The sequence below is a fragment of the Chionomys nivalis genome, chromosome 17, assembly GCF_950005125.1.
Source record: "Chionomys nivalis chromosome 17, mChiNiv1.1, whole genome shotgun sequence".
In the NCBI taxonomy this organism is placed as follows: domain Eukaryota; kingdom Metazoa; phylum Chordata; class Mammalia; order Rodentia; family Cricetidae; genus Chionomys; species Chionomys nivalis.
This window is the reverse complement of record NC_080102.1, coordinates 19,902,409-19,919,307: the sequence shown is the minus strand read 5'-3', so window position 1 is coordinate 19,919,307 and position 16,899 is coordinate 19,902,409. Positions and strand designations below refer to the sequence as shown.

Here is a 16,899-nt window from a genome sequence, read left to right as displayed (position 1 = left end):
AACTTTACTGGGTTTCTAGGGGTGAGAAGAAAACGGATGATGAGGAACAGACACAGTGAAAACTTAAAAGGGAAATGTATGGATGCCAGTACCAGTGTCAAATCTCCTCTCCTTTGTCTTTTTGCTTTCTCCTTAATTCAAATGCTCATGGCGTTTCTACCACGTCGGCCATTCTATTAGACACTGTATATATCAACAGGAACAATGTTCACATGATTTCTGCCTTCATGAGTTCTTAATGAAATTATATTCTACTGGTAGAGATAGGAGGATGGTAGAGTAGGCAGAAGATTCAGTATGACCAAAGGCAAAGCAAGACATAGGGAGGGTCTGAAAATGACCAGTCCTTCAACTCATTAGAAGCAAGGGAGAAGAGAACTTAAGGAAAGAGGGACTCATGGAAGGCTGACAGGAAGCAGGAAACGAGCTCAGTAACAGTATGGCAGAGACTAAGAGGTGAACGAGCATATCTGCTCTCAGTTCTGCTCACTTGGTAAGGGTTCCCTGGGGGACTGCATATGAACCTATACTTGGCATATATTGGCATAATGGTGGCTTACACTACGACCAGGGCTGGAAGATGGGTAGATAAGACATCCTCTATCTGAGTGAAATTGAGCAGCCAGTCTCGGTAGATCCTAGAACACCGGGGCAGGACAAGGGACAGAGTCTGGCTGAAATGATGGTGCAGCAGAAGAGGTGATCAAAGCGGTCTCGAGCGCTGGTGGCTGCTCTAGTAAATATGCCAAGTGTGCAATGTGGATTGGGCTGAATCCCTAATGTGAGCAGTACTGGTCAATAAATAACTTCTTCCTTCCCTCCTTTCCTGAAAGGACTGGAGGTCCACATACAGAACATTTTGGAGGCCTGGAAAAGGAAGGCAAAAATGGGGAGAGTCAGGAGGGTGAATATACACGTGGCAGGGCATGGGCAGTAAAATGCAAACTAGGAATTAGAAATCAGGAGGGAGTGAGGGGAGGCTAGCCCACTGATTTGCTTAGCTGTAATCTGGGCACAGTCTTGTAGCTACCAAGAGTTGACTCAGGACAAGCAGGAAGTAGCATTCTTTTCCTGGGGCTCACAGCCCACCAGGCAAGAGTGTCTTAGCCTTTACAGTGCAGGATGACACCGGTGGCCAAGGACCGGGTCCAGGACAGCTGCAGCACGACTAGGAACAGGGATACTATGGCGGAAAGTGGGGGAAATTTCACAAAAGCCTCAGGGAAGGCTACAGCCTTCAAACGGTATTCAAAGTTTCCAAATGATGTTACTCTAGGGAAAGAATGAGTGTGTGGGAGGGAATGCGTGCATGTGTGTGAGTGTGTGTGTAATCTGAGGATACGTGTGTGTGTGTGTGTGTGTGTGTGTGATCTGAGGATCCTTGTGTGTGTGTGGGCAGGGGGAATCTGAGGATCCTTGTGTGTGCATGTGATCTGAGGTTCCGTGTGTGTGTGTGTGTGTGTGAGATCTGTGTATGGGGGGGGGGGTCTGAGGATCCCTGACCCCAGCCATGATGCTGAAGGCATTCAGAATGATGGAGAAGATGGCAGAAAGTAATGACCCAGGTGCTGAACTCACCTAGGATAATTAATAAACACTGCTTTCATCATGTCCAGATCATCCTGCAAAATTTCAAAAGCAAGTAAGAGTAGGGATGAGTTAAATTGTTAACAACAGAGCTCTGCTGATGGTCGGAGGAAAGACGATGCACCCGGCCTTAACTGAGACCAATAATCTAAGGGACAAGTGTTCCCAGAACTGGAAAAGCTGTGTCTTTATGCAAGAAAAATGTCCCCAACTGAAAACTGGCAGACAACTGCCAATTAAATGAGAAAGGAACTTCATGAGAACTTGGAAAGTTTTCAAAAGCTAGTATTGTATATATATATATATATATATATATATATATATATATACACACATATATACATTTGTATGTACACACACACATATATATATCTCAAATTTACAGGGATTAAGATGAAATACAAGGAACATTTTCTGAATTTATTATTTTTAATGTGTAGGTGTGAGACCAGAGATGTTGGAAGTTGGAGTTAGTTACAGGCAGTTGTGGCCCATCCAACCAATGTGTTGGGAACACACCTCAGGTCCTCTGGAGAGCCCTTAAAGTGGGGAGCCATCTTTCTAAGCCCATTTGATGAATTAGAAAAAAAAAAATGGTTATACTAATATACTCTGGAACTCTTCTCTTTTCATTTCATTTTCATTATTTTTGATTTGAAATCTTAAATGCTTGACACTTTTTGTGTGTGTGTATGTGTGTGTCCCTCTTTACCTCTGCAAGCAAAGGAAGCAAAGGAAGACAGGGAGGGCAAACAGTTTGAAGGCCAAGAGGAAGTCCTCGAAAGATGACATCACCATCTGCATGTATCACCTGCATGCAGACAGAGGAAGGAACATATGCCAGGAGCATGGCAAAAGTGTTAAGGTGAGGAGTCTTGGCAAAACTAGGCAGTGACCAGCCCCAGGTAACATGAGGAGACAGAGATTGTTAAGAAAGTAACACACGCCGGGCGGTGGTGGCGCACGCCTTTAATCCCAGCACTTGGGAGGGAGAGGCAGGCGGATCTCTGTGAGTTCGAGACCAGCCTGGTCTACAAGAGCTAGTTCCAGGACAGGCTCCAAAACCACAGAGAAACCCTGTCTCGAAAAACCAAAAAAAAAAAAAAAAAAGAAAAAAAAAAGAAAAAAAGAAAGTAACACACGTGATCTGGGGTCTGCAACACCACAGTACAGTAGCCCAATATCATAGGGTAGAAATGGAGACATAAGAAGGACACCAGCTCATCTCAGTCTGCAATCTCATCCGGCTACGGGCCACCATTAAGACACTAGTCTTCAGCTTTGTCCATCTCACAGGCCACTCTGGTATACTGAGAGAAATTCAGAGGACAAGTCAATGACTCATACAAAACTGTAGCTATATGCTACAGTAAAGAATTAAATTAAAAAGTTATGACTTCAAATAATGGCCATAAACCAAAAGTTGGAAAGGTAGTTTTAAAATATACTTTCTATTTCTTTTGAACTAAAACCAAATTTAGGATGCTGTAGGAAGGCAGTTCAAACGAAAGCTAATTGTGTTTAATGAACTAACCAGGAAGGCATTGTGAAAAGTATGGTGCAACCAAATGCTCAGCTAATTACTGTGAGATCAAATAACCGTTGCCATAGTTACTGCACACTGTTTTCCATAATAACTTTTATCACTTCAATAAATCTTTGTGACGCAACAAATATAAAAAGTTTACTGTAACATGACTATAATGTTTTGGAAGGCACACACTGACAGCTGACTGACTGAAATCACCTTCCCATATTTATCCATGAATAGGGGGTGGGCCAGTACCTGATTGGCTCAAGACTGAAATCTCTCACTCACTGGCTTTAATAGTTGAATTTACCTGGGCCTGTCATACAACAGAAAAGTCAATGGCCATTTCAGCATGATTACACTTTGTCTCTGAAGTTATGAAGCAGGGACTGTCAAACTTGATGGAGGGTAGCTGACATGTACCACGATTTAATCCTTCCCACGCTGGTAGAAGCCCGAGTTCCTGCCCGTGTCACCCACTTCCCTCTTGGGAGGGATTTCAGCCAAGATCGCATTCTCCAGCACACACGCACACACACACACACACACACACACACACACACACTGTGATAAATGATCGGCTGCTCTGTTAGTTGAAGTGATGTCACAGTTTCACTAGAAAATGAACATTTTTTTTTCCCTTCGATACACACTAGGACTTAAGCCCTCACTGTATTTCTGTCCCTTCTCTATCATATGCAGGGCTTTGTCATCTGGGCGCCTTCGCTCTTCAAACATTTTGCTCACTTAACTTCAAAACCTCAATGCTGAGATTTATAAACAGTGAGGTGGAAAACATGGTATAATACGCTAAGACTGGTGATAAATTTCTAGTTTGAGTTTGATAAGATAAAGAAAACTACAAATTCAAAAGCAGTCTGCAGATTCAAAGGCTGTATTGCCTTAGGGTAAGTCACTGAGTATCTTTGGGTTTTTCCCGTTTAAAAAAGAAAAAGAGGAAAGAATCCCCACCTACTAACTCCCAGGGACGTTATGCAGATCAATTACTTTGAGATCTTTGAAGATATAAAGTGCTAGGGATAGTAATCATTATCAAGATGAAACACAAAACATACATATGATTAAAGAGCTATTAAAAAGCAGGTTCGAAAGCCAGTATCAAAAGGATATCCAACTGCAATAAAAACGAGCATGCATGCTGCAGCACCCTGAGGTGGAGACCTCAGTGTTTCACTAGTGAAACCTGATTCATACCTATTTAGTACTGTTCCAAAGGTCTCAGCTTGAAGAGGCCCAAAGCCATTTCATTGTGAGTTTCAAAGATGAACAGTGAGGACTCCTGTCAGTGACTGAATCAGTCTGATGACTCACTTGTTATAACCTTCACGTTAGAGAGCCCAAGGCCAGCACCAGTCACAGGTACCCCCAATGCCTAGGCTAAAAACTTGTCCAACACTACTGGTTCTTATTCCCTTCCACTGCTTCTATTCAGCTAGTTACAGATCTCCTAACCAGCTCTCAAATTCAGTTCCTTCTCTCAAGTTCAATTCTTCTTCTCTATGGCCATATGGATAATACCTCAATTCAGATCTTCCTGCCTCTAGTTTTCTCTCTCCCTTCTCTCTTCTTCATGCTTCCTAGAGCACGACACAATTCCAATCATGACTTGTTTCTGTTCAAGACAATTAACTGGGCTGGAGAGATGGTTCAGAGGGTAAGAGTGTCTGGATCCCAGAACCTATGTGAGAAACCTAGGTGTCCTTCCACTGTAGCTCTAGCGCTGTGGAGGGCTGAGACAGGATAGCTGGGGTCTGCTGGCCACCAGCCTAGCTCTGGGTTCAGTGCATAAGGCTCAAGAGAATACGGAAGAGAATGAAAAAGCCTGTCATCCTTCCTTGGCCCTCATATGCACACACACACGAGAGAGAGAGAGAGAGAGAGAGAGAGAGAGAGAGAGAGAGAGAGAGAGAGAGAGAGAGTTAGTTGCGGGGAACAAATTGACATTGGCTACTGTCTGCAGGATAAAATTCAGGTTCCTTGGTAAGTCCTGTAAGAATTTTGTTAACTCACTTGCCTACATTGTATACTGTCTCCAACTTCATAGTCTCTTTCATTCTCTGTGTGTGCATGAAGAAGCCCCAGGTCAGCCCCAGGTACTGTTGCTGACAGGCTGTAATGTTCTCCCCCTGCCCCTCTCTTCTCTCTTTCTTCCTTGTTTTTTTGAGACAGGGTTTCTCTGTGTAGTTTCGGCTGTCCTGAATCTGTCTACCTTGCTTCTTGAGACAGGGTGTTTTTGTTTTTTTTTGTTTTTTTTTTTTACTGGCTGGAGCTCACAGATTAGGTAAGGCTGGCTGGTCACTGAGTCACCGTACCCAGCTTTTTTATGCTGATGGAACTTAGTTCTTCCCACTTGGAGTTATCTCTTCTGCTCCTACATTCCCTTTATTTCTTAAAACACTTCTTTCCTTCTTTCTCTCCAGAGCTCCCTTCAGTGCAGCCGCTGTACCACCATTCCAGGCTCAGCTCTGCTACATGTGAAATATGCGTGACTCAGAGAATCACGAGGCGGGGCAGTGGCGGCCTGGCATAAAGTGTGCCTGTACACAGTAAGCGCTGAATGAATGAATGAATGAATGAATGAATGAATGAACAAACCCTTCCAGAGGACAAGTAACATTAACTTCCTGTGTTGTACTCTCACCTCAGAAACAGCCTTGGGTTTCCTGATGCTTTAACTATAGATGACAATGATGGCTTTGGATGTCTTGCTATGGAGACTCTTCGTTACAGACCTGGGTCACTTGAGTTCACCTTTTAAGCTTCTGCAGCCTATCACATGTCATGAACTCTTGTCAAGGAGCAAGTGCTGAGAGCAGAAGAGAGAGGGCGATCTTTCAGGGGCTATGATCCCTGTATGCTCCCCTTTGTCAGAACCCTGCTGTAAGAAACATCTCTGCAGCCAAGCCATGACAGGCACAGGATGTCACATGGAGCTCAGCACACAGAACTCGGTTCCACACACTTGGAGTCGGCTCCTCAACCCCACCTCTCGCCTGACACTTCACTCTTTCAAACACCCTCACCTTACAGTCCAGCCATCGCTTTCCTGTCCATGTTCCCTCAAGCAGGGAGCGAATGCAGAAGGACGCCATCTTACTCTGCCATGTTTTATTTGCTCCACAGATGAAGCAAGAAAGGAAAGATACAGTATACTACCCTTCCTCACTCTGGGATGCTACTGGACACATAAAAATAATTACCCATGCATGACCCAGCGCCCTTTTGCTCAAAGTTCAGTAGATTCTAGTCCATTCTGGGCAATGACAATGACAGCTATGCTCTGTGGGAATAAGAAAGAAAACTATAAAACATAAAAATACATTACAAAGAAGTCAAGCTCCTCTTTCAATCTTTGCCAATTAAAAAGTAAGTATTTCAATCAAGTTGATGTAACATGAGACCACTGAATGTCTACTTAGTGTTCAGGGAAAAAACAGTCTCATCACACAAATGTAAAGCGGCTCCTTTTACTTTAGCTTCCTCCTGGTTGTTTTCGGAGCTCAAGCCCACTCCTGGGACTGCTCTGGAGATGTGATCTTCGGGCACGGGATCTTGGTCACCACTGACCATGTTGTTCTTCCTGAAACCACTTCCTCTCATGCCTCCAGCACTAACCTAGGTCCTGACTCTTTCCCCACCACAGACTGTTTGCTTTTTTCTTTTGTTTTTTGAGACAGGGTTTCTCTGTGTAGCCCTGGCTGTCCTGGAACTTCTCTGTAGACCAGGCTGACCTCAAACTCAGAGATCCGCATGCTTCTGCCTCCAGAGTGCTGGAATTAAAGGTGGGTGCCATTGCTGCCCGACACAACACAAACTGTTCTTATGATGTCTCTCTTCCCAGTCAATGGCAGTGTGCGCATCCTAGCCTTTCTGTTCTATTTGTATCTCTAACAACCTGCGGGGTACTGTACTGTGTACACACCATTGTTTCTGTTCTATTTGTATCTCTAACAACCTGCGGGGTACTGTACTGTGTACACACCATTGTTTCTGTTCTATTTGTATCTCTAACAACCTGCGGGGTACTGTACTGTGTACACATCATTGTTTCAAAGAGAACACATGAAAGACCACCTACCCCTCTACTTTGCAGTTTCTCTACATTTTTTTGTTAATGATTCGGCATTCTCTAGGCCAGGACTGATGAAGCACAAAAGGAGGCTTTTTGTTTGCTTTTCTCTCCTCTTCCCTCCTATAATTAGCAGACTAATAGGGGCTAATGCTATTTTTTCTTCCATTTATCTAATAACAGAGGAAACTGCCATTCTTCCCCTTTCTCACTAACCAAATGTTGGCCAGCACAAACAACAACAACAACAACAACAACAAAACAACAGAAAATCTATTCACACAATCAAGTACCCTTCTGGCCTCTTTTCTGCATTAAACTTCTGCAACACCATTTATCCATCCCCACTCAGGTCTTCTACAGTTCAGTGTGGCCTGTTGGATAGACACTAAGTCATCCAGCCCTGTACTGAGCTCCTCAGCAGTGTGGCCCAGACCCTTAGGTTCCATTCTCCCAGTTCCCACAAGAACTCCACAGAAACAAAAGTCTCTGTACAAACTACTCTCACTATAGTAAGACAGCGAAAATGGATGCTTAGAAATGAGACCTTCCTCCTTCTATGTCTGATTCTCAGACCAAGTCAAGGCCTGAAGCTGTGAGTCAGTTTTATCTCGTGCTATTCTCAGGGATGCGGAAACTCTCCCCACATCTCTTTTCTTTGCAACAGACACTGCAGTATTCCAAAATAAAGTCCCTTTGCCTTCAATTTCCTTTACCTCTAAGATTTAATTGTAAAGTAAAACACCAATTTACTCCTGCTCTTACCTTCTATTTCTAAACTCAGACTTCCAGTAATTCCCCAACAGATATACTGGACCTGAAATTCCCAGGCAAAGACAAGGGAAACACTCATTCGGAGAGTGTCCCGCTCTTTCCAATGTACTGCAATGGATAACTGATACACTGATGTGAGATTCCCCTGTGTATGCTGTGAATACCACTGGTTAATTAAGAAGCTGCTTTGGGCCTATTGCAGTGCAGAATAGATCAAGGCAGAAATCCCAAGCAGATAGAGTCAAAGAGACACCATGTAGTCGCTGCAGGAGACAGACACGCCAGAACCTTGCCAGTAAACCACGAGTCTGGTGGTGAAATATAAAATAATAGAAATGGGTTAAGATGTAAGAGTTAGTTAGAAATACACTTAAGCTACTGGCCAGATAGTATTGCAATTAATAAAGTTTCTGTGTAATTATTTTGGGTCTGGGCGAATGGGAAAGGAACAAGCAGTCTCTACCTACAAAATGTCTCCCAATGTGGGGCACACATTCTAGAAAACAAGATCATAATGAGAGATAAAAATCATCACACATTTGCATGTATTCCTCCATAGAAATAATGACAATGCTAACTGGGTTTGACTATTTTTATTGTTCAAGAAATTTCCACCAGATGTAGTAGTTGCCACCTGTAATCCCAAATCCGAATTCCCAGGAGGCTGAAACATGAGGGATTATATCAAGTGTAAGGCCATGTTGGCTTATAGAGTGAGATCCTCTCTCAGTGAGCCCCCCTCCAAAAAAAAAAAAAAAACTCACTAAAAAAATGATCTGTAGAAATTTGTACCTTATAGATTCAGAGTTTATGTATGTTTGGCTTTGTTTTAGAACCTGGGATCCTCTATTCCCAGGGAGTTGAGATTCCAAGCATGCAGTGTTCCCACCTGGTTCTTTAAAACATGCCCCTGAATTTAATCACCCTTCTGTTCTACAATGTCTTAGTCACTAAGAGAACACACCTCTCCTTCTCTGGCTCATTCAGAGTTGACTCTATTCAAATACTCGTTTCTGTTTAGTTTGGGCTGTTTGCTTTGATGTAACCTAGACTGGCCTTAAGCTCAAAATTCCCCTGCCTCACCATCTCCCAAGGGCTGGTATCACAGACATATACCACATCAGACTTCTTAACTCAGGCCACAAAATCTTGTTCTCCTCAAAGCAGCTGTCTTGAAATATGCCCTTGGCAGAAACACTCACAAAGTCACAAATCAAAAGATGTAAAAGAACAGAGGGCACATGATTTAAATACTCAGAACAAAAATGCAGAAAGGTCAAAGGGAGCTGAGGATAGTTTAAAATAGTGAGACTCAAAAGCCTAAGAGAATTTAAAGACAATCGGGCATTTTAAGTGGAATGATGAGAAGGCCATGTGATCTGGAGTCAAACGCAGGCTCTGCTACTTTAGGCCATGTGACTGAGCCGCTCACAGTCTCCAAGGCAGGGTGGCACCAGGGTGACCTGAGGGAAGCACTGGTCTCAGAAACAAAAATCTAAGGGTATGTGAAACAAAGTAAAATAACCAAACTATTCATGGTGAGTAATAATTTAATGCAATAATCTAAAAATCAATGTAAAGCATCTGTGATGAATAATATACAATTTGAAATAAATTTCAGTTTCTTACCATATAATTCAATAATTTACCTCACCCCCTTAAATTCTGCACCTGAAAGGAGTGCCTCGCCCTCGTTCCAACTCTGCTCTGGGCCTGAGATTTTTTGTTTGTGAAGACGGTGACAGTGAGTTGTGAGGCTTTAACGGAACACCTGCGTGTGTCAAGCAAGACACTGGAAAAGGCAGGCACAGGTTAGCTGGTGGTGTTACCTTGGTCAAGGAGAGGAAAGGGTTAAGATCAAACAATGGCCTGATAATGCTCTGGAAAATAACTAGCACACTGCCCCACTTCTCTCTCCTATCCTGTGCCCCTTTCCACAGGGCTCTCTGGGAATCTGAAATGGATCAGCCTACTCTGTGCTAGACCCTGCTGTCACAGAGTGCACCCCAGAGAAGCCACACAAGGTAGTTTTTCAGCATAATCAATTGACTCTGCTCTTTTGAATATTATCAAATGATAGTTATCAAAAGGCAGGGATATGAAAGGAATAAAAAACTAAAAGAAATGCTAAGGTTTAAAAAAAAAACAAACCTATATTTGTGAGAGGCCGGTGTGGGCTGTGCCCCAGACTTTGTGAGAACCAACTCTGCTACTGCTTTTAGGGTTTGCTGTGGGGAGGGCCTGCAGAGTTCTGCCCTTGGATTCTATCACGGTGATGGTTAGGTTTGTGTGTTCATTTGAGAGCCAGGCAAGCACTAGATCCACAATCCGGAGAACAGTGCAGTTGCTCATCTTCAAAAAGTTGCCCTGGCAGCAGAGCGCCAACAAATCTCAATGAGACTGATGCTTTTATTTGTTTGAGCCAGGTGTTGAGTGGGTTCCAAGCACTGAAGAGAACTGGCATCTGAAAGTGATTATTGTTGGTCTGAGGTTTTGTTTTCCTTCTTTGAGACAGGATCTACGTAGCCCTTGCTGTCGCTGAATTCATCCAGATCTCTGACTGTCTCCACCTCCCTAATGCTGGGATCAAAGGTGTGCATCACCATGCTGACCAGTTTGTAGTTTTCTTTGAGAGAAGGTCTTACTGCACAGCCCAGGCTGGCTTCAAACTCACGATCTTCCCGCCTTGGACTGCCTGGTGCTGGGATTATGTTGTGAGTCATCACTCTCAGCTGCGAGGGATTGGATTCTTGAGTTTGTACATGATGGAGTTTACTTTAGTGTAGTACACACACACACACACACGTACACGTACACATGCTCTGCAGAGGACAACTTTAGGTTACCATCCTCAGGAACACCATTCTCCTCCTTTAGAGCAAGGTCTCTCATTGGTCTACAGCTCACCAATTAGGCAAGCCTGGCTGGCCAGTGAGCCCTAGGGTCTTCCTGGCTCTGCTTTCCCAGTGCTGGGATTACACGTGCATGCGACCATGCCTGCTGGCTCTTTTATATGGATTCTGGGAATCAAACTCCTGAGTGAGTTATCTCTCTGTCCAGATCACATTTCATACCTCATTCTAAAATATTAGCACAGAAGACATGACAGCTAATTAAATATGAAACTGGAAATAATGTCTTATTACCATATCCTAGCAGGTACCCTGTATCTATCAGAGGACCTTTAGAAACATCTAGGGGGAAAACAGATAACTCTAATCCCTGTAATTAAGTCCAGGATTTACATTTGGTCACTCTCAGTTTTCAAATTCAAGTCTATGTTTCTTGAGGTCAGAGGCCAATTTACATTTTACCCTTTCTCTGCCCCTTTATCCAAGCACTTTATAACTAACATTATAGATAGATAGATAGATAGATAGATAGATAGATAGATAGATAGATAGATAGATAGATAGATAGACAGATAGATAGACAGACAGACAACACCCTTTGCTGAATTAATGTAGTATACAGGTACAGGCTGGGTCATCTTTCCTGTGAGAGTCTTACTTGCTATAATTATTCCCCACCACCTCACTCTGAAGTCTCCACCCCATGAGCAGGAAGTGGCAGTTATATATTTATATGTACAACAGGCACACAGCCTTTACACTTTTCACAGAGGCAATGAGATGACCCAAACCATAGCCAGTTACAAGACTGTCCCTTGTCTCTATACAAACAAGGCCCAATACTTCCCAAAGCGCTTTCCAAACGACTATTTCATTCGATACTTACACCAATGCTATGAAGTAAACGGAGTGAGCAACAGCATTTCAGAAGGGAAGAAACCTACACTGAACTGGTCTCCAGTCAAGCCACCCAGCCAATCAATGAGTTCTGGAGAAAACTGACTTCTAATGTAACACTTACAATGTTACATCAGACTGTGGAGCTGAAAGCACATTTCAAGTTTCAAAGTGCCTGACATAGAACTGGCATACCATAAGTTCTGACTGTCTTATTTATTGTTGTTACCTAGTATCTAGAGCAATTCTTGGCACAATGAACAATGAATGGACGGGTAATAATGAATGGGTGAATGAATGAGTGGCAAGACAAGGGGAAGGGATGACTCACCGACCTTGGCTATTCAGACAGGAGTTTTCAGAAAACTGTAAGAAATTGGTTTTGTAAGTTTGCTTCCACGTTGTTTCTGTACTTCCTTATCTAGCTAGCTTTAAAACTAGATGTTTTCTCCTGACCTACTTTCAAAGTTAACCTTTAAATCTCTTGGTGATGACATCTTACGGATTAAATATTTGTTCTGTTGAAAGTATATACTAGCTCAGACAAGGAAAAAAACAAAAAATAATCCCTAAGTGTAAACACATTAATTAAATTTCCAGGATTCAAAATACTAATGAAAGAGTTGCTAAGTATGCTACTCTCCAGGGAGAACATTAGGTGCCAACAGTCAAAGGCTAGTCAGGCTGGGCTGCACCTCAGCAGTGGAACACTCAAGGCCCCAGTTCAGCCCCCAGCGCCAACCAAACAGACCTGAGCACACAAATAGCAGCACACAAAAACAAAGCTCAACAGCAGGAAAAACCCACCCAGAAGCTGCATAAACAGCTGTCGTTATGATACTGGATCCGACCAGATCTGAACACCTGAGAGAACACCAGTGTTAGTATTTCTGACCTGAACTGACCACCTTCCCATTTCCTGACCCAGATGGACAAAACGGGGTTTAGCTGGCAGTGCTTGCTGTACACACAAGGGCGACTGTCAATGTAGGGTAATGAACACCACACACACACCAGTAACAAGTCAGAGTCTGCGGGGTGCTTACTTGGTTGACCTTTCTCCCCTTCCTCACTGAAACAGATATGAATGATGTCAAAGTTACTGAACACTCTTCCCTGTACACATCATTCAACACATCTGCCTCTGGGCTAATGCAGTCATGTTCTGCCTGAAAATACATGTGCTGCAGGGAATTCTTAGAACTAAACTGGACAGAATAGCAAAGGACTGGCTAGATTCAAGCTCTCATATAAGATGGTCAGGCCCAGAGTAGAAAACGAGACTAAGCTGGTTCAGCATTCAGCAAGCAATAAAGCCACAGAATTGTAGGAGCACAGCCATGGTTAGTCTGTGGACCAAAGCCTGCCTCACACTGCAGTCACCCTTCGGCTAAGTGCTACCTTGGCAGACTGCAATGACTTCATCTTTATCTTCTGAGTCCATTCTGAAAAACACATTGTCACAAAGGGCTGACACCAGTGACTTAGCCTAAGGTGCCAGACTCTCCCAGGTAAAGTCATACTAAGGGCCACTCCCTTCTGCTAAACTGAATCACCACCGAGACATCTGCCAGATCTCTTGACCTGAAACCCAACCTGAGGGGAGCAGCAGAGGTACCCCAGCTCTAGCTGTGACATCGACTCTGGCCTCTAGGATATTAATGAACCTGTTTAGATCATTTATATATTTTAAAGAAACGTGTACCGAGCAATGTTTATAGACGACAGGATCTAGCCCTGAATGAAGACACTTTACACACAATACAGCAATACTGAGTTCTTAAAGAACTGACAGACAGGTACTGTGTAGGAACTTCATGATCGCATAGGATCTTCTGACCCTCAGGACAGGATTTACTCTTCCTACTTCACAAACACTGAAGCTCAGCCCCAGTTAGTTACAGGGATTCTCGTAATTACAGTAGAGGATCTCAGCAGCTACCTGGCACAATTGCTTCCTGAGCTGCTCGGATGTGGCAGTGCTAGCCTGGACTAACCCCACAGCTAGCTAGCCCTACAGCCCACTGTGGTGGACACTGAGCTCCACACTGTAGTCTGCCGTATCTGAAGAAAGCTGGAAGCAGAAGGTTTCCTTTCTATTTGTATCTCATCCACTTACAAGGTGTGTGACCTGAAACCCCAAGACTCACACTGCACTCCCTGGTCCCTAAATGAGGGAGTATCACCCTTTCTTACCTTTTCTCTCAGAGGGACTAGAAGTAGGAACTTAGAAGGCAGAAAGCACATATAAACGTAAGCTCCTGCTTTCAGGGTTATTCTTGTTACACGTGTGGGAGCTGCAGTAACAGGAGGTCGGCAAGGTAGGGTGCAGCTGGTCCAGAGTTGTTTGGGGAGACCCAACCTGCATACCTGTATTCCTGTATACCTGGGCAATCCTTCTCCAGGAGTCATCCTTGACTGACATGGGACTATTCTTTGAAAAGCTCCATGCACAGGTCGGAAATAAACTGTGGGACAATGCTCAGTATACAACATGTTATGCCAAAGAAATTCCAACTTACTTCCTCCAGTCACATCTTTGCTACATGAAGCCCCTCACCCGCTCCTGTCTCTCCCTGCCTCCCTCCATTACCCTTACCCCTACTCCTTTCATTTGTTTTTCTGTGATTAGTCTAATTTTTGACGGCCTTCTAGAATTTTTCTATTGTGTCTGTTAGAATCTCAATGGCATTACATTTTGCAAACACGTGTTGGTGTATCACTGGTGTGCCTGGTGCCTATGGAGACCAGAAGACGGCAGTGTGTCTCCTAGAACAGAGTTACAGATGGTTGTGAGCTACCATGTGGGTGCTTGGAATTGAACCCATCGGAAGAACAGCCAGTGCTCTCAGCCACTGAGCAATCGATTTCTAGCCCTCTATGTTGTTACTTTAAAAATGAATAAAGTTGCTTATCTTCAAGTTTCATTATGCACATACTGATTTAAACAAAACTTCCTTGCTATACAAAGTCTGTTCCATTGCTTCTGAAGACAACATATTTTCCCACAGCCTAGGCCAATGAGGCCACGAGGTGGAAGAACTGGGCTGTGTTGTTTGAACAAAAGCATTCAGCTCAGCACACTCCTTAGGCACTTGGCAGAATAAAACTGGATCTCCAATATCAACTAGGTCTTCTGGGTCACCCATCCATCCTTCTTGCCTATTATGAGCCAGAATTTATTCCTATTTCTTCAAAGGATTACTTTAAAATGCACCTTTTCCATCAACATAGCTACAAATAAAGTCCTGCTTTATTCTCTTCTCCCAGTGGACAATTTGGGTCCTATTTCATAGAAAACAATTAAGTCCAACAACCATGATCTTCAATTTCCTGCCATATTCTAAAAGCGTTTATATCTATTCCTATCCTCTCTATATATCCCTCTAACTTCCAAGGATTTCCCATGATTCTCTGCTCTTCTGTTTTCAGCTGGAGTCACCTTCATTTCTTCATTTTGGTTTTGTTGTTTTCTTTTAATCATTTCTTCTTGAATGGCATAACCCTTCTCAGGACATGTTCCCCTAATTACTATTCAGACCTCAGTTTTATCATTGGTGTCTCTCCTCCTCCTTCACCCAGCCGGAATAGCAGTACCAGGATGGCTTTCCACCTGTCCTCACTGGTTCAGGAGACAAGCTCCATCCCCATTTTCCTGGAAATTCATTCTGCCCACCTCTTTGGTAGGCTCATTTCCTCGAACCGTCTTCTCAAAATCAGGATGTGGTTCAGAGTTCGCCTCACAGCCCTTCTTTTCATTGTGAGCTTATCCGCTAATGATGTCAATCACCACCTCACTGACTCTGGACACCATTAAATCTATTTGCAGCTTAAATCTCTGTCGTCTTTTGACTTATCCTTCTAATTTCCTTGCTGAGATCCCTTCAGAGATGCCGCAGGGTTGAGTCCAGCACATCACAGCTGGACTGGTCAGCTCTGCCCTCTATTTACACTCCTCGCGTTTCCCCATCCTCCAGTTCTGGTAGAGCCAGAATCTGGCACTCACCTAACTTAAAAACTAGGGAGTCTCCCTTTATTTTTATCATTCCTCCTTACAATTGGTTACCAGGGTCAAACCAAACAAAAATAAAGACCTCTCTAACTAAGCAACAACAGAACCGATTAGACACTTTTCCCTCTCTATCTTCATTGCCGTCTTAATCCAGGCCTTTGCTGTCCTTGCCTAGACAACATAAGGCTACATAACCATCGTCCTAATGCTTCCAGTTCCTAAGACCACACACTGCCCTGGAACTTGTGGCAACTCTACTGTCGTACTCTCCCTAGTGCTGAGATTATAGGCTTGAGCTACCAGGCCCAATAACTCCCTCAAATCCACCTTCCTTATTACTGAGAGAAGATCTGTCTAAAACACACACTCCAGCAACAACCTGAACGTTCATAACTCCTCTGCATGGCATACTGCTTTATACCTCACTGTTTCTGCTCATACCACTGTCTTCCCTGCTCAGAAGACTACACTCTTTTCTCCTACCCAGTTTAACAGTTCAGTTGTTAACTTCCTTGATTATGAAGAAAGGATTAGATATCTCTCTTCAGTTTTCATGTGATACCCAATCCATACTACCCTTGCTATAATTTTACATTTTTGCACACCTACTTATATGCCTAGCTCCTGGTCCTGCAAACAAAGTACTCAGATACTCTGGCTTAACACAAAAGTCACTCTCCTTTTTTATACCTGAATCTACAATTTGGAAAAGTCACCGTGATGACTCCTCTGTTTTACACAGCATCAGCTAGAGCACCCACTTGGCTAGCAAGCAGGCACCAGGTACAGCGTCTCACTGGTTAGGTCTTTCAACAGGGTAGCTCGGACATCATTACAGCACGGCAGCTGTGCTCCAGGAGTGAGCATCTCGGGAAACGGGAGGTAGAAGCTGGACCCAGAAATGGATACGATGTGTGAGTCACTTCTGTTGCTTACACCATATTCTACTGCGGCAGATTCTCACCTTTTCACCAAACACGTGTCCAAGAACTTGAAAGTGGGGAGAAGGTTTGTTTTCAATGCCCACACATTCTTCTTTGAGGCTGTGTGCTCTTCTGGGACTCAGCTGACACGACATGGGTCTGCTGAATGAATGGATTCATTACCAAAATGAATTGCCCCCAAAGAGCTTTCCAGCATCAGTCAGCATCACTGC

The 16,899-nt window shown here is 43.6% G+C and overlaps 1 protein-coding gene across 5 annotated transcripts in view; it reads right to left on the bottom strand.

Annotated features, from left to right (window-relative positions):
- The window catches only part of Nsmce2 (NSE2 (MMS21) homolog, SMC5-SMC6 complex SUMO ligase), a 205,070-nt gene that overhangs the window by 66,706 nt on the left and 121,465 nt on the right, over nt 1–16,899 (bottom strand). Inside the window, exon 5 of one of the 5 annotated variants that reach the window (XM_057791845.1) lies at nt 16,766–16,825. The exons of the other annotated variants lie outside the window; for them this stretch is intronic. Coding sequence (XP_057647828.1) covers nt 16,806–16,825 — 20 coding nt within the window. The 3' untranslated portion in view covers nt 16,766–16,805. Of the gene's footprint in view, nt 1–16,765; nt 16,826–16,899 lie in introns of those variants that run through there. 5 annotated transcript variants of the gene reach the window in all.